Genomic DNA, 17,149 nt, shown 5'->3' on the forward strand with positions numbered 1-17,149 from the left:
GGCAGGGCTTGGTGGCTGCCGTTTGCCTGCTGGGATACACCACGGAGGAGACCCAACACCAGGGATGGGCCACATTGATATCAGGGATGCCAGAGCAGGCCTGCCAGGCTAGTGCGAGCTCCTCGTGCCCATTTGACAGATAAGGAAACTGAGGAGACCGAGTGGTGAGAGGCAGAGTGCTAGGAAGCGCCCAGCCTGGGAGTGGGGGAGCCTCCGAAGGGCCTCACAGAGCCCCGGGGCTGAGGCCCAGAGCAGGAAGGCCTGAGGCCCGGCGGGTGGGCAGAAGAGGCCGCAGGCCGCGCTGTCCTCGGCCATTCTCGCTCCCCGGGAGTCGGGGTCGGCCCTGCCCGGGCCGCGGCCTCTCTGCCCAGGCGGGTTCTGGCTTTGTCCCAGGGCCGTGGCTGACCTCCGTCCCTCCGGCTCACCCACGCGTGTATTGTGCCCATGTGGGGTCGGCGGGGTGCTCACGCGTGTGCGTGTACATGCTTCTGCCACCACAGATCCTGGCCTGGTTTGAGGAGGGCGAGGAGACCGTGACGGCCTTCGTGGAGCCCATGGTGATCATCCTCATCCTCGCCGCCAATGCCGTGGTGGGAGTGTGGCAGGTGAGGCCGGCCGCGGGCACTGGGGGGCCTCTCTGGGGCTCCTGGGAGGTGCCCAGGCTCGATGCCAGCCTGTGCCAACGCCTTTCCGAGGTCCATCGGCGTCTGCCGGTCGTTGAGTCTGCTGGCACGGATGCCCTCCCTCCTTCTCTCCCTCCCTGCCTGCCCAAGCTTCCGGGCATCCCCCCAGCCCAGCTTTCCCGGCTGCCCCCCGAGAGCCCCCGAGCAGGTGGGGATGCCTTGGCTGGGGCTCCTGCCCCCAGCTGAGACGAGAACAACAGTGTAGCCCCCCGGCCCCCCAATACTCTTCCTGGAGCCCCCCCCAGCCTCAACAAGGGCCCTGACAGCACCTCTCCGGGCCAACAGGAGAGGAACGCTGAGAGCGCTATCGAGGCCTTGAAGGAATACGAGCCCGAGATGGGCAAAGTGATCCGGATGGACCGCAAAGGCGTGCAGAGGGTCCGGGCGCGGGACATCGTCCCCGGAGACATCGTCGAAGTGGCAGGTAGGAGGCGAAGGCTGTGTGTGGTGCGTGTGTGGCGTGTGTGGGCACATGCATGAGCTTGTGTGGGTATGTGTGGCACAAGTGAGGGCGTGCGTGCGGGCACAGGTGCACATGGGCTCCCAGGGGGGCTGGGCCCGGAGCCCGGTCCGCCCGCAGACCCTGGGCCGTGGCAGGCCCGTCAGGTGCGAGCTTACAGAGAGGATGGAGGGCCTGAGCTGTGAGCGAGGCCTAGAGGAGCTGCCAGCACCCTGCGGAGGCCCCCTCGGCTCCAGGGCTGCCCCTCGGGCCCTGCCAAAGCCTGGGCCTCTCCTGGGCCTCCCCTGGGCCTCTCCTGGGCCTCTCTTGGGCCTCCCCTGGCCCTCGAATCTGAGCAGAGCTGGGCCTGCCGAGAGATGGTGCCACCCTCACCCTGGCGGCTCCTCGTGCCCTCGTGCTGCCAGGGTTGTACCCGCAGTCTCGAGGCTCTTCCAGGGGAGTTGGCACCGTTGGCAGTGGGCAGAGAAGCCGGGGCCGAGGAGGGGGCGCTGCTTCCTGCCGCCCCTCCCGCCCCCGCGGCCTCGGGGGGCCGTCCTGTTGGGAGGGGGCGGGGGCCGGCGTGTTTGCTGTGGCGACAGCCCAGCTCGCTGACAATGAGCCGCCGCCACGGGCCGGGCTTCCTCTGGCTGGGCTTCTCCTTCCCGGATCTTCAGGGCCGGCCTCACATTTTCCACTCGCTTGACTCAGCTGAGGCCCCACGGCGTGACCTGAACCAAACGGTTCACATCTGAAAAGAGGAACCCCCTCCCCCCCGCCTCCACTTCTGGTTTCTATTCGTGGCCGAGGAGGCCGGGTCAGCCCCTCCCCAGGAAGGCCACTATCTTAAGCAGCTGCCTCAGTTTCCTCCTCTGTCAAAGGAAGGAGCTGGCCTGGAGGGGCCTCCTCGGACGATGGGCCCGGATGGATCTGTCCGGCCTTCGCCTCTCTCCCAAGCTCCAGCCTCGCGGGGGCTTCCCCCCAAACCCTCCCCCCTTCCCAGCTTCTGGTCCCTGTCGAGGCGCCGCCGTCTTCCAGGCTCCCAGGGCTGCAGCCTCGCGCTCGCCTGCTCGCCCCGCTGGGTTCAGTCTCGTCGCTCCTGCCCTCCCGAGCGCTCTGCAGGCCTTCGCGCACCCCCATTCAGGCCCTCAGCGCCTCGCACTCGCGCCCTTTCTAGAGCACCGTCCCTCCCATCCAGCCTCCGAGCGGTTCTGCCCCTGCTCAAGAAGCTCAGATGGGCCCCTGTCGTCCTCAGGGCAGGACAGACGCCTCTGTTTGGCGTTAGAAGCCCTTCACAGGCCGGCCCCACCTCCCTGTCGGGCTCCGGGGGCCTCCCCGCAGCTCCTTCGTGCGCCCTTCCGTGTGGACAGCCCACGAGTGCCCCGAGATGAGTGCGGCTCCTCGTGAGTTGCAGTCGGCCTTAGGGGAGCCCTCGGAGCCTTCCGCCGTTGTCAGTACCGAGCGCGGGGCCCAGTGCCCAGGGGGTGCCCTTCGGGGTTGGTGGCCGAACCCAGAACCTGGCCTCGTGGCCCCGGGAAGGCGGAGGCCGAGCTTCCTTGGTCTCCATCCCCTGCTCCTCTTTGGGGGGCTGCCTCTAGCTGGGCTGGCGCAGCCACCTGGCTGATCTGGAGAGGCCTCGGGGAGAACCGAATTCACCTCCTTCTGGTGTCTGAGGCCGGAGAGAGGCAGGAAGGGGCCTTTCCGGGGCCTTCGGGGAGCGGCTAGGCTGGCTTTGAACCCAGATCCTGGGACACCGCGGAGGCTCTCTCTCTGGCTAGCCTCCCTTGAAAGGGACCCTCCATTTTGAGGCAGAGCGGAGGTTCGAGGCCCTCCTGTGCACCCCCGAGGCCCAGGGAGGTGAATTCGGCAAAGGGAACGAGCCATTTCCTCCAGAAGCGGGGCTTTGCCCAGGCTGCCAGGCTGCCAGGCCGAGTGTGCCTGGGCTGCCTGGGCCGAGGCCAGAGTTCCCTGCACGATGCCCCCATGTTATAGAGGAGGAGAGTGAGGGGAGGCCCAGACGGGGACGTTGAGGGCTGGCAGGCTCCTGCCCCCTGGCCTCTGGGAGGGGCGGCCCTTTCGGCCCGAGGGAAGGCCGGAGGGGAGGTAGAGGGGGCGGCCCTCCCCAGCCAAGGCCCTTCCCTCGCTCTGTGTCCTCCCTGCAGTTGGTGACAAGGTGCCGGCCGACATCCGCCTCGTCGAGATCAAGTCCACCACCCTGAGAGTCGACCAGTCCATCCTGACGGGTGAGGGCAGGGCTCGGGGCAGGCGGGCAGGGCGGGGAGAGGGGCCGAGCGGGGCCTGGGCCGGGCGCCAAGGGGCAGCTCACGTGGCCTTTTCCATCGGTCACGGAGCAGCCCGAGGCCCACCTGGGACTCGTCTGGGGCCTGAGCCTCCAGCCAGACCGTCCCCAGTTACCGCGTCCTGTTTCAGGACGGGGGGCAGGCCTGGGGCTGGGGGGCTCTCTTGAAGCGGGCCTGGGCCTGCCTCTCTGAAGAAGGAGCTCCTTGGGGCTTCCTCCCTGGGGCACCAGGAAGCCAGGTTGCCTCACTGGGGGGCTGTGCGGCAGGAAGCCGGGCCGAGGGGTCCTCGGGGGCGTCCCCCCAGATGGGGGGCAGAGCCCAAGCCCAGGGCTCCTCGGCTGCTGATTCTGGTAGCTCTGGGGCTGTAGCTGGGCAAAGGGGCCCGTGGCCAGGACGGGCAGCACTGGTGGGGGATCACTGAGGGGCCCCCACCCCGTTGGGCCTGCAGAAGCGCCCCTAGAAGGAAGGCCTGAAGATCAGGGCGGTTGGGGAGCTGAGACAGTAGCTGGTGGGTGCTGTCAGAGGCTGCCTGGGGCTCAGCGGCCTGCCTCGGCCCTGCCAAGGAGCGGGTGCTCGCCTGGCTACAAGGGCAGGTTTGGAGTAGCGGCCTGGCCCGAGGCAGGGACCGGCCTCTCTGGGCCGAGCGGAGCCTGCCTGGGCCTCCGTTTCCTTCTTGGTGCCAGGAGGGACGGGATCGGGTGGGCCTCCGGGAGGTCTCCAGCCACTTCATCCCGTGCTCTCCAGCTCTGGCTTCTAAGCCCAGGCAGGAAACCAAGCCAGGGTCCAGAGCCGGGAGGGATGCCCGGAGCGGCCTGGTGAGCCCCGGGCCGAGGCGGGAGGCTGCTGGTCTCTGCTCTGTGTCCCTCTGCTGACTGGACATAGGTGGGCATCACAGCAAGGAGGACAAGGCTGACTTGCCAGGGCCAGGGCTGGGGGTCCGGAGGATTATTCTCCAGGGCCCCCTTGGAGTCCGGGCTCCGGGCATCAGGGCGGCCTTGCTCTGAGAAAACCACCCAGACGCCGTACCAGGCCCAGGGCTGGCACCCGGGGATAGAGGGAGGGACGAGCCCGAGCCTGAGCCGGGTCTGGCCGAGGAGCCTCCCTTGACTTCCAGCCTCTGTTTGGAGCTCCCCGCCTGGGCCAGCTCTACCCAGTGGGCAGGTTGTCCCGGCCTCCGGCCCGAATCTGCCTCGGCCATTCTCTAGCCCCGGTTTTCCCTGCAAGACCGAGCACATGACGTGTCCTGTGAGCCAAGGAAGAGGCTTTCCCAGAGCTCTCCCTGGCGTTCTGCTGGGCAGGGCAGGGCCCTTGGGTTTGTTCAGAGGAGGACACGGAGGCCCGGGGAGGGGTGACTTGGCTAAGGTCACGTGGGAGCTCGCCCCGGGCCCCCCACGGGTGCCTCCTGCCAGCAGCCCCTCAAGGTCCGAGGCCTCGGCGGCAGCGTGGGCGCTCCGCGCCACCTCGGAGGTCTGGCGAGTGAGTGTGAGCGTGTCTGTGCAGGTGAATCGATGTCTGTGCTCAAACACACCGACCCCATCCCCGACCCGCGGGCCGTGAACCAGGACAAGAAGAACATGCTCTTCTCGGTACGTGTGCTGTGCCGGCCTGGGCCTGGGCGGGGCTGGGCGGGAGCTTCCGGGAGGCAGAGCCCCAAGGAGGGAGGGGGGGAGCCGCAGGGCAGGGCTGGGGCTCCAGGGCCCCCCAGCGGGCCCCCCATCCATCCGCCCATCAGACTGGGTGTGAGGCGGGAGGCGTAGGGCCTCCACCTTGCAGCCGAAGCCCCGAGGCTCCGGAGCAGCCCCTCCTCTGCTCAGCCCTCCCCAGAGTTGGGGTCTTAAAGCCACACTGGCCGGCCCTGGTCTGTCACTGGTCAGTGCTAATGTGGGGGAGCCACTGCAGAGGGACGGCGCAGGGGAGGTGGAGGACCGCCTGGCTGGAGGGTCTCCATCCCATCTGTGCCACCCATTCCCTTTGGGGTCTTGGCCAGGCGTAGCCTGGCTCCCGGCTTCCTCGGGTTCCCCCTGGGTAGGGACGGGGCCTCGGTCCTTTCTTGCTCCTGGAGCTGATGTGCAGAGCCCTCTCTCCTGTAAGGGCCGTGGATGTCCGTGGCTGGCCAGACTGAGAGCTCCTTGTGTGGCCACACCACTCAGGAGAAAACCTCATTCTTCTCTTCCTTGGTACCCTCCGTCCTACCTCATGGCCAGGCTTGTGCAGGGGGCCAGGAGTCAGAGCTTTAGACCGGGCAGGGGCCCCAGAGGCCATCAGTGCTGACCCCCTCAGTGTACAGGCGGGGAAACCGAGGACCCCCGAGAAAGGGGCGAGAACAGCAGGCTGGAGCTGGAGCGCAGGTCCCCCGACTCAGTCCAGGAGACTCTTTCGGTTGTCGCTCACTGCCTGCTGCTTGGCGACGCCTGGGGTCCTCCGGGGGTCTGTAGCATTGCCGGGTCCCACAGTCACCCCTGATGCTGGCAGCCTCGGCCTGACCTCGCCGACCCCGGGGGCCCTCGACTCGCTGGGAGGGTCCCTCCCGAGGACGGGCCCTCCTCGGGGTTTGCTGGGGCCCCTCCTTGCCGGTGACCGAGCCCTCCCGGCTTCCAGGGCACCAACATCGCTTCGGGCAAGGCCGTGGGGGTGGTCGTCGCCACGGGGGTCTACACCGAGATCGGGAAGATCCGCAACCAGATGGTGGCCACGGAGCCGGAGAAGACGCCGCTGCAGCAGAAGCTGGACGAGTTCAGCCAGCAGCTGTCCAAGGTCATCTCCATGATCTGCGTGGCCGTGTGGGCCATTAACATCGGCCACTTCAGCGACCCGGTCCACGGCGGCTCCTGGCTCCGGGGCGCCATCTACTACTTCAAAATCGCCGTCGCCTTGGCCGTGGCAGCCATCCCCGAAGGGCTCCCCGCCGTCATCACCACCTGCCTGGCGCTGGGCACCCGGAGGATGGCCAAGAAAAACGCCATCGTCCGCAGCTTGCCCTCCGTGGAGACCCTGGGCTGCACCTCCGTCATCTGCTCCGACAAGACCGGGACCCTGACCACCAACCAGATGTCCGTCTGCCGGGTGAGTGTCGGTCGGCGCCCGATCCCGGCCCCCGCCTGCCTCTGAGCAGAGCTCGGCAGGGATGTCTCGAGCCACTCGCTGGCCTGTGTCCGCACAGGGTGCTCCCCCCTCGGGCAGGTGCCCGGCGAGGACCCATTGCTTTGGGGTGGCTGGAAGCCCCTCTCCCAACACGCGCGTGTGCTCCGGCCCGGGCCGAGAAGCCGGGTTTCTTGGACCCGGGCCTGGCAGGCCCGGCGGGGGGGGGGGGAAGCTCCCCTCTGAGGAGGGGGCAGGAGAGCCACTGGCTCCCAACTTGCGGGCTGGGCTGGGCTGGCTGGGGGGTCCCTCCTCACTGCTCGGATGGCCCAGGGACGAGGGAGGGGAAGCCCCTTCGAGAGGCTCCCGAGCAGCTCCTACGCTCTCTTGGCTTCCCGAGCTGGGGCCCGAGCGCCTGGGGCCTGAGGCGAGCTCCCTGAACCCAGCTCCGAAGGGCTCCGACAAACGTGGCGGCCATTCGTGCGTGGCATCCCGGGGCCCTTTTCCGGCCTCTGCCATCTACCAGAAAGTGGGGGGTGGGAGGGAAAGGGAGCGGGCGATGCCGGCGGATGTCCCCTTTTGTTGGGCTTCCGAACGTGGCATCCGTGGATCGCTGGAGAGAGAAGCTGGTCCGGACCGAGGCCCAAGAGGAGGGTTTCGAGCATGTGGCAAAGCTCCCCGCAGCCGCCCCTCCTCGGCCTTTCTGGCTTCCTCGGGCGGCCGGTAGGAGAGGGCACCCGCTCGGGAGACGGCGCTTGACCTTGCCGGATCCCATGGGCGTGGGGCGCCTGGCGGGGGCTCGGGGGGCGGCTCTTCCGGGGCTCTGCCCTCCTCGCTGGGCCGCTCGGGGTACATCCTTCCTGGCGCCGCTTCACGGGCACGGGACGCCTTCTCAGCAATAACAACTGTGCCGGGGGGGCAGCGAGTCTCTGCCGGTGACACCCCCTCCCCGGCCTGGGCCCCTCTTCCCTCCCCCGCGTGCCCTAGACCCCATCTATGTTGGGGAGACGAACCCCTCAGCCCGGCCCTGCTGTCTCCTGACTCCTCCTGGCTGGGGGTCAGTCCCGCCAGGAGCCATGGTTTCTGGCAGGATCCCCGTTATTCCTCTTCCGTCTCCCCCCACAGTGCCTAGCACCGGGCCGGACACCCAGTGGCAGCTTGTTCCAGTCCGTCTCAGGAATGGACTATTTCCTGAGGAGCCGTTTTTGACTCTGATGAGATGGAACGGGCTGGTGGCGAGTCCGACCACCGTCCATTTGTCCCCCGGGGGAGGGAGGCCCCTGGGATGTGGACATTCCGGGCGCCTGCGAGCAAGCCTGGGGCTCGGCCTGGCCCACGCTGTGTCGGGGGAGGGACCGAGCAAAGGTGGAATCCAGTACCTGCGCCTGTCCTCGGCTGGGAGGCCGGAAGGGCCGAAGCCCGGCTGCCCGCCCCTGTTTACCTCCTGGGAGTTCCCTGGGCGAGGCGCTGAGGGCCTTGTTCCCAGCCTCCTCTGGGGCTGCTCAATATTGACCTGGGTGGGGGCTGGCGGCCGGGGTGGGGGGTGGAGAGGGGCTGCCTGGGCGGGAGAGGCGGGAGAGAGCAGAGGCCCCCCATCTCCAGCCTCCTGCTCTGTGCCCAGCTCAGGGCCCACGCCTGGCGCCTTTGCCTCCAGTGGAGAATGCCTTCAGGCTCTTGTCTTGTTTCCTGAGCCCTCCCGGCCTCAGCCCAAGTCCAGACGCTTGACAGACCTTTGTGTGCCGGCCCAGCCCGAGCGCGGGGCTGGGGAGGAGAGAGCCCGGCTCTGCCCTCCCTTTGGGGGGAGACAGTATGGACCCGAAGCAGGGAATTCCAGGCCGACCGAGCAGGGAGGAGGCCCCTGGCTGTCTGCATGCCGGCCGCTGGGGAAGGGAGGGGGACGAGGACAGAGTTTGGCCGAAGGGCCTGGAAAGCCGAGGGAGGAAGGAGAGCGGCGAGGCCGGGGAGAGGGCCCCGAGGTGGCCGATGGGGCTTTGTACGGCTGGAGCCGAGCTCGCTGCCCGGAGCCTGGAAGTGGGGCCTCTGGCGCCAATGAGCCCAGAGAAGGAGACAAGGGGAGCCCTTTGAGGAGCCTCCCTGAGCCTCTACTCTGTAGCTTAGCCCAGAGGCCACGGGCCTCCTCTAGGCCACCCAGCCAGGGCACACTGGAGGCAGGCCTCGAACCCTGGCCTCCCTGACTCCGAGGCCGGCGGTCTCTCTGAACCCTGCCGCCTCGCGTACTCATGTGGCGCTCGCAGGCTCACGGGGCCCTCCAGAGATTCTCGGTCCATCTGCACGACGAGCTAATAAGAAAAGGGCTGTTGTCAGCCCGCTTCCGCGTGTGCTCCCACGGCCAGGAAGCACGTAGGGCAGGATTTGAACACGGGTCTTTCTGAGTCCCGCTTTGAGTGCCGCGTCGCATTAGGCATGAAGTTGGAGAAGGGAAGAGGCTGAGGCAGACGGCTTTGCTGAGGCAGCTGCCGCCCCTTAGCCGAGTCAGAGGGAGGCTGGGAAGAATGGATGGCCCCGGTGTCTCGGGGATCGGATCCCCGGCTGGCTCCGCTCACCAATTATTTATGGGCTCGCCTCGGAACATTCCCAGATGTTCCATGAGATCCTGGAGGAGGAGGGAGACTCCTCCGGTTACCTTTTCTGCCTCTCGCTCTGGGCCAGTCACAGTATCCTCCTCGTCGTCCCGGCCCCCCTCCCTCTGGCCCCCCTTCCCTGCGAGGTCAAGGCCTAGACGGGTAAAGTCTCTTTATGGGCACACGCTAGAAAGAGCCAAGGTGGGGTTCGAACCCAGGGCTCTGACGTTCCTCACTACCAGGAAGGAGGCTGGTGGGAGCACATGGGGCTGAGAGCCCAGACTGGCCTGTGCCACGGCTGGGGATGCTGCCCTGCTGGGACGTTCACAAGTTTCCTACTGGCAAAGGCCATATGTTGCTCCTGGCCCCCAAGTGTTTCCTTGCACCTCCAGCTTGAGCAAAAGCCGCCCTCTGAGCTCTTGCAGCCCGTCCTGCCTCCCTCTGCCAGGCACTCAGGCCTCTGCACAATGTGCCTCTCAAGGGATGGGTGCTGTGGCAGGCAGCCCGCAGCGGTTTCCTGTTGCACCTTGTCGCTCAGCCAGACTCTCCCAGGCCCCAAAGGGAAAACCCTGCCCCTTCCGGCCCCTCCTGCCCTCTCCACCCCACCCCCTCTGCCCCAGCCCAGTCTGGGGAAGACTTGAGGGATCCCTCAAGGGACTTAATGAATGAGCTGGAAGTCCAGGGATGGAGGAGGAGAGAGGAGAGGAGGAAAAGAAAGGGGGAGGAGAAAGAGAAGGAGGGGGAGGGGGAGGGGAAAGAGGAGGAGGAAGAGGAAGAGAGGAGGAGAAGAAGGGGAAGGAGGAGGAGAATGGGGAGGAGGAGAGGGGAGGGGAAAGAGGAGGAGGAGGGAAGGAAGAAGAGGGGGAGGAGGAGGACAAGAAAGGGGAGGATGAGGCAGGCCGAGCCTCTATGTCTCAACTTGGTCTTGAATGCCAACCTTCATCTTTGCCTCCTTGTCCCACCCAAGTCGTTCTGAATGACCAACAGCCCAAGCAGCTCTGACTGCTGTGTTGAAAAACAGCTTTTGAGTGGCTCAGTGGATAGAGAGCCAGGCCTGGAGACAGGAGGTCCTGGGTTCAAATATGACCTCAGTCACTTCCTAGCTATGTGACCCTGGGCAAGTCACTCGCCCCCATTGCCTAACCCTTACCACTCTTCTGCTTTGGAACCAAAACATAGAATTGATTCTAAGATGGAGGTAAGGGTTTAAAGAAAAAAGGAAAATATCCTTTGGTTTCCCCTGCTTTCTGAGGTCACAGGACAAGATCCCAGAGCCCTAGAACCTGAGGGGCTCCAGAGTCCATCCTCTCAGCCAGGGCAGGACACTCGGCCATGACATTGTCCAGAGGCTGCTATCTGGCCTCTCTAACACTTCTTGGGATGGGGAGCTCCCTACCTTACAAGGCAGACCATTACTTTGTTAATTTTATTTGGGAAATTCTTTGGGTTAAACTGGCTTTTTGACAGTCACGTCACGTTGTTCACTCACTGGACTTGCGCTGACTAAGGCAGTACTTCTGGCTTTGGTCCTTGTCGGACTCATCTGGAGGACTGTGGTCAGCCCCAAGTACTCTGTGTTGGGGAGGACCTTGTCTGCTGAGTGTTCAAAGGAAGGCAGTCAGTGTTGGAGGACCTCAAGTTCAAGTCATCAAGTCATCAAACATGTATTAAACACCTACTGTGTGCCAGGCACTGAGCTAAACACTGAGACCCAAGGAAAAAGACAGTCTCTGCCCTCCAGGAGCTCAGTGGAATGGGGAAGGCCGCATACAAAGAACTAGATACTGAGCAACTAGAGACAGGATCTATTGAGGGTGATCTCCGAGGGAAGGCACCAGCATTAAGGGGAATTGGAAAAGGCTCCTCGCAGAGGGCGGCATTTCAGCTGAAATCCAAGGGAGCCAGGAGGTGGAGATGAGGAAGGAGAGCTTCCAGAAATGGGGGAGAGCTCCCAGGGAAAACGCCTGGAGTCTGAGCTGGAATATTTTGTTCAATGAACAACCAGGAGGCCAGTGATGACAGAATAAGTATGTGGTGAGGAGGAAGGTGTGAGAAGCAGAGGATGGAAGGGGTAGGTTATGAAGGACTTTGAAAACCCAACAAGAGTTTATATTTATTCTGGAGGTGAGAGGGAGCTATGGAGTATATTGAATGGGAGTGATATGGTTGGACCTGCACTTTAGGAAGTTTGCTTTGACAGCTGAAAAATGGAGAATGGACTGGAGTGGGGTGAGGAGACTTCAGGCATGTAAACCCCCTCAGCAGCTACTGCAGTAGTCCAAGTGTATAGATATCAGAGTCGGGGCAGAGTCAGAGGAGAGAAGGGAAGTGTATTTGAGAGGGCTGCAGAGGTGAAATCTGCCAGAAGGTGCTGCAGAGGTGAAATCTGCCAGAAGGTGCTGCAGAGGTGAAATTGACCAGAAGNGGTGCTGCAGAGGTGAAATCTGCCAGAAGGTGCTGCAGAGGTGAAATTGACCAGAAGGTGCTTCAGAGGTGAAATTGACCAGAAGGTGCTGCAGAGGTGAAATCGACCAGAAGGTGCTGCAGAGGTGAAATCAACCATAAGATGCCTTAGAGGTGAAATCGACCAGAAGGTGCTCCAGAGTGAAATTGACAGGCTTTGACAACAGCTTGGATATAGGGGCTTGAGAGAGTGAGGAGTCCAAGATGACTCAGGGTGTGAACCTGGAGGACTGGGAAGGTGTTGCTACTCTGGACAGAAATAGGAAAGTTAGGAAGGGAGGGAGGTGTTGAAGGGAAAGATAATAAGTTTAGTGGTGGACATGTTGAATCTAAGATGTTTGCTCAGCACTCATTTTGAGATGTTTAATAAGCAGCTGGAGATGTGTCTGAAGGCTAGGAGTTTGGGCTGGATGAGCCGATTTGTCAACATTGAGATGATACTTGAGTCCATGGAAGCTTATGAGATCACCGAGTGATGTATGGAAGAAGAGAAGAGGGCCCAAAACAGAGCTCCAGGGGTCTTCTGTGATTAGAGGGCATAGCCTGGATGAGAAGCCAGCAGAGGAGACAGAGAAGGAGCTGTCAGAGAGGTAGGAAGAGTTCCAGGAGGGCAGGTGTCCTGAAAACCCAGAGAGAAGAGAGTATTCAGGAAGGTTTCAGAGAGACACAGGAGAACAAGGACGGAGAAAAGTCCATTGGATCTGGTGATTAAGAGATCAAAGGCAATTTTGGAGAGAACAGATTTTGTGGAATGATGAGGTTGGAAGGCAGCCTGCTGAAAGCTAGAAAAGAAAATGAGAAGAGAGGAACAGAAGGCTCCTATCGTAGAAGATTTCTCAAAGAGCTTAGTCACAAAATGCAGCAGTCTGGGACCATAGTTAAGGAAGGACTGGATTGAAGGAGGGTTGGGGGGGCAGAGAAGACATGGGTCTGTTTATGTGTATGTTCATAGGCAGTCAAGAAGGAGCCAGTATCCAAGGAGAGACCGAAGAGAACAGAGTAGGGATGATGGAAGGGCCAGTCTTTGGAGCAATTTGATGTAAAGAGTTTTTTCCCTATTCGCTTGCTTCCCTTCTCCTTTGTGCATTAATTTGATCTGTGCAGAAGATTTTTTAGTTTCATGTGAATCTTAGTTAACAGTTTCACCTTTTATAATTGCTTCTATGTCTTGTTTAGTTAAGAATGTACCCCTTACCCATAGTTATGAGAAGTATATGATGTTTCTCTTCCAACATTTTTTAGTGTGATCCTTAATATAGTAAGGACACATATCCAATTGGAAAGTATTGAGGAGTGTGGTGTAAGGTGTTGCTCTAAGTTGGAGACTACTTTCCAGTTTCCCCAAAGTTTTTTTTAATCAAATTGGGAATTTTTCCCCTCAGGAATTGATGTTTTCCACCTTATTAAACACTGAGTATTGAGTTCTATTGTTTCTGAATCTTTAGTCTATTCTGTTTCATTGAACCTCTATTTTTAAATTGATACCAGCTGGTTTTGATGACTGCTGTTTTATAATATAGTTTGAGATTGGGAAGTGCTATTTCTCCTTCATACATACTTCTTTTTTTTTTATCATTTTCCTTAATATTCTAGATTTTTCCAAATTCATTTTGTTATTATGTTGTCAAGTCTTGAAAAGTACCCCTCGGGCAGCTAGGTGGTACAGTGGGTGGAAATGCTGGATCTGGAATCAGGAAGACTCATCTTCCTGAGTTCAAATCCAGTCTCAGACACTTAGTAACTGTGTGATCCTGGGCAAATCACTTAACCTTGTTTACCTCAGTTTCCTCATGTGTAAAATGAGCTGGAGAAGGAAATGGCAACCTGCTCCAGAATCTTTACTAAGAAAACCCTGAATAGGGCATGAGGAGTTGGACTCAGCTGGAAAAAAAAAAGACTGGAAAACGTATTCTCTTGGCAATTTGATTGGTATAGCATTAAATTATAAATTATTTTTGGTAGTATTGTCTTTTTTTGCCATATTGGCCCAGCCCGACCATGACCACAAGCACTAAATATTCCTCCGGCGATTTCAGTTGTTCTTTATTATTTTAGGGACCACTTTGTAATATGCAAGTTTTTTGTGAGCTTTGGGAGGTTGATTACATCGATATTTTATGTACTTTGTAGTTATTTGGAATGGGATTTCCCTTTCTATTATTGCTTCTTCTATTTTGTTATTACTACATAGAAACCTGTTGATTTTTGAGGCTTTATTTTGTAGCTTGAAACTTAACTGAAGCTATGAATTGTTTCAATGAGTATCTTTGCTGATTCTTTGGAGTTTTCCAAGTAAATCATTGCATTGTCAGCAAAGAGACAGGCAAAGAAGAAAAAGAACTATCTTTATTCCTTTCATTTCTTTCTCTTATCTTATTGCTGTTTCTAGCATTTCTAGAATCCTATAATAGTGCGGGAAGTAGCCATCCTGGCTTTGCTCCTATATTTATTGGAAAAGGGTTCAGGGTATCCTCATGGCATATGATTCTTGCATGGGCTTTAGAGAGGTCCCTCTCTGCCTCTACTCGGTAGGGTTTTTTTGTTTGTTTGTTTTTTTAAACCCTTACCTTTCGTCTTGGAATCAATACTCTGTATTGGTTCCCAGGCAGAAGAGTGGCAAAGGCTAGGCAATGGGGGTTAAGTGACTTGCCCAGGGTCACACAGCTAGGAAGTGTCTGTGGCCAGATTTGAACCCAGGACCTCCCATCTCTCGGCCTAGCTCTCAATCACTGAGCCACCCAGCTGCCTCCTACTTAGTAGGGTTTTTAGCATAAATGAGCATCATACTTTGTTGAAGGGCAATCTTCTGGAAAAGACAGAAGAGGCTAGATTGCTCGTGCTTGTAAAGGGGTTTTCTTTGATAGGAAGAAGGTCCCCTCCTTAATGTGAGACTTCTTTATAGGAAGAGCTGGTGTCAGAATGTATCTGGGTGGTGTGTGATGAGGAGAAGGGGAGAAGAGGGAGTTCACTATGAACTGCTCCACTAAGGAGCAATGAAAGGAGTTGGGCATGTTTAACCCAGAGAAGAGAAGGCTTTGGGCTAAGGGGTAGAATGATGGTTTTCTTCAAGTATTTCCTAGGGCTGTCCTGTGGAGGTAGAACTAGTCTTGCCCTTTTTGGCCCCAGAGGGCAGAGCAGGAGAAATGTTGGGGGGAGTGGCAGGTGAGGGGGAGGGCAGTTGGGGTTGCAAAGAAGTTGCATGTCAGGAGGAGCTCCCTCGCCATCAGAGCTGTTCCAGAATGGAAGGGGCAGTCCGGGGACGATATGGGCTTCTTCTCCAGGCCCCACACTGGTTTCCCTGCTATTCCCTGCCCTTAGCTTTCCGCAGGCTATTCACTCTGTCCTTACCTTTGCCTTCCTCATCCTTGTCTCTCTTCACGTCTCAGCTTAGATGCCGCCTGCTTCAGGAAGCCTCCCTGGCTCTCCTCCATTGTCAGCGGTCACCTCCTTGTGTTCTTGTCAGGTGCTGGCTTTCCAGCCATCTTAATCTCCTTGAGGGCAGAGGACTAGCTTTCACTTTGTCCCCTTCCTCCAGCCCTGGAACTAGGACCTGAGTGTCTAAATCTATTTATCATCTCCAGATAATCTGATAAGGACAGCTTAGTTGATAAAGAAAGAGGTGAGAGACGATCTTTCTGTTAGCTCATAGCTGCTTCTCCGCAGCGCCATTGAGTCACAAGTTTATTATATATGAAATTAAAGTTCCTTTTTACCCCAAAAGTACAGGGAGAGTTCTACAGCTTCGCAGACATTGCAGTCAGTTTAGACAACACACAGAAACCCCAGAAACTTCAAGGTGAAGATAAGAACCAAACTAGACTTTTGGCTACCTGATTATCAGCCAACTAAATCTGGGAATACTTTTCTCAGGGGTGAAATGCCCCTGCTAAACTGAGGTTTTAACCTTGGCTTCCCAAGCAGCTGCATTCTTGACCAAAGAAGAAGAATGTTAACCTCTTGACTACTGGTTTGCTGAGAACTTAAAGCTTTCCTGTAAGACTATATTGCTTTCTAATAAGAAAAGGTGTGGATCATAAAAGGGATCAAGAGAGGAGTCTCAGATTTTTATCTATTTGAGACTCTGTTTCTCTTATTGGCCTCCCACACCTGAGAAGTCTGAGGGTTTGAAAGGCTGGTGGCTCGGACTGGGTGTGCTTGAAAAGGGTCCAGAAGAGTCCATGAAGGGTCCAGGCTGCCGGGCGTGGCTGCTGGATCTGAGTTTGGGCTGGGCTTTGCTCTTCCACTGTTTGGGTGGCCTTGGGCAGCTCTTTCTCCCAATTGGGCTCTTTCCTTCTCAGTAACACTGAAGGGTTGGTCCCAGATGCTCTGTAAGCCCCCCTGAGCTGTCAGTCTTCCCATCCTTTATCCTGGGAAAAGCAGCGTCCTCTCTGCCTGAAGGGCTGCCAGGAAGTCTGTGCCTGCTGTTGTTGAGGGGGCAGTGATGGTGCAGGTGGAAGCCCTGCCTGGGCACTGCTGCATTCTCCTTGAGTCGCTCCTAGCAGTGGGGCAGAGCTGACATCTGCCTCCACCTTTGTTCTTGGCCTGGGTCCTCCTCTGGACTTCTGCCACTCGTCTCTTGGCCGGTGTCAGGGGGCCCTGCAGTGGCTTCGTCCTTGATAAGGGCTCCTGAGATCACACGTCATCATGCTGGCCTAGCAGAGCTTCCTGATTGTCTCTCTGAGATTCCTTGGCTGTGAGACAGGCCACCCAGCAGCAGATCCGCTCCCCCAGTGCTGCCCTGGAGGAAACCAGAAGGACCCCAGGGCTTGACCAGACTGTAGCAGAGGCCTGTGTCAGAGCCCCACATCCATCCCCTCCCAACGCCCCCAGCAGCTGCAATGTCTGGGTCTCTTGTGAGATCTGCGCGCTGTCATACCCAGCACTCAGAGGGGTCAGTCTTCCTCCCACTTCTGGGCTTTCCACTGGAGCTGGCCCCCAGATTGGGTCTAGTGGGCCCCTGCCACTTCCCCCTATGGCTGCTCCAAGTGGAACAAAGCTAGTCTTTCCTCTACAAGACGAACAGCCCTTGGGGCCCTCTGAGGCTCTTCTGTGGGCTCATCAGGCCTCACAAGGCAGGAGCTTGAGGCTCCTCTAGACTCTCTCACTGCCCTCCTCTGACCTCTTGAGACCCCAGATGGGGCCTGACCCAAACAAGGACAAGGAGCAACTGCCTAAACCAGGACTCAACTCAGGTCTGAGACAACTGAAGGGCAACCACAGCCTGCTGACTCAGTGGCTCTGTTCCGTCTCGACTCATGCCCTGGTGCTGTTGGGCTTCTCCAGAACTCTCCCCTGGAGGTTATCTCGCTACTTGAGGATAGGCACCGTCTTTGTTTTTATCTGTGTCGGCAGTACACGAGAGGCTTTTTTAAAAAATTGTAAGATTTCATTTAATTAATTAATTTAGAACATTTTTCCATGGTTATAGGATTCATGTTCTATCCCTCTCCCCCCTCCTCCCAGCCCCTCCTATAGCCGATGCACAATTCTGCTGGGTTTTACATGTGTTATTGATCAAGACCTATTTCCATATTGTTGATATTTGCCCTGGGGTGATCTTTTAGAGCCAATATCCCTAATTATATCTCCATCCACCCATGTGATCAG

The 17,149-nt window shown here is 58.7% G+C and overlaps 1 protein-coding gene across 1 annotated transcript in view; it reads left to right on the forward strand.

Annotated features, from left to right (window-relative positions):
* Nucleotides 1–515: 515 nt before the first annotated feature.
* Nucleotides 516–17,149, forward strand: part of ATP2A3 (ATPase sarcoplasmic/endoplasmic reticulum Ca2+ transporting 3) — a 53,285-nt gene continuing 36,651 nt past the window's right edge. The window contains exons 1-5 of the mRNA XM_044667644.1: nt 516–605; nt 969–1,107; nt 3,282–3,362; nt 4,920–5,005; nt 6,018–6,482. Of these exons, the coding sequence (XP_044523579.1) occupies nt 555–605; nt 969–1,107; nt 3,282–3,362; nt 4,920–5,005; nt 6,018–6,482 (822 nt within the window). The 5' untranslated portion in view covers nt 516–554. The remainder of the gene's footprint in view (nt 606–968; nt 1,108–3,281; nt 3,363–4,919; nt 5,006–6,017; nt 6,483–17,149) is intronic.

The sequence above is a fragment of the Gracilinanus agilis genome, chromosome 3, assembly GCF_016433145.1.
Source record: "Gracilinanus agilis isolate LMUSP501 chromosome 3, AgileGrace, whole genome shotgun sequence".
In the NCBI taxonomy this organism is placed as follows: Eukaryota; Metazoa; Chordata; class Mammalia; order Didelphimorphia; family Didelphidae; genus Gracilinanus; species Gracilinanus agilis.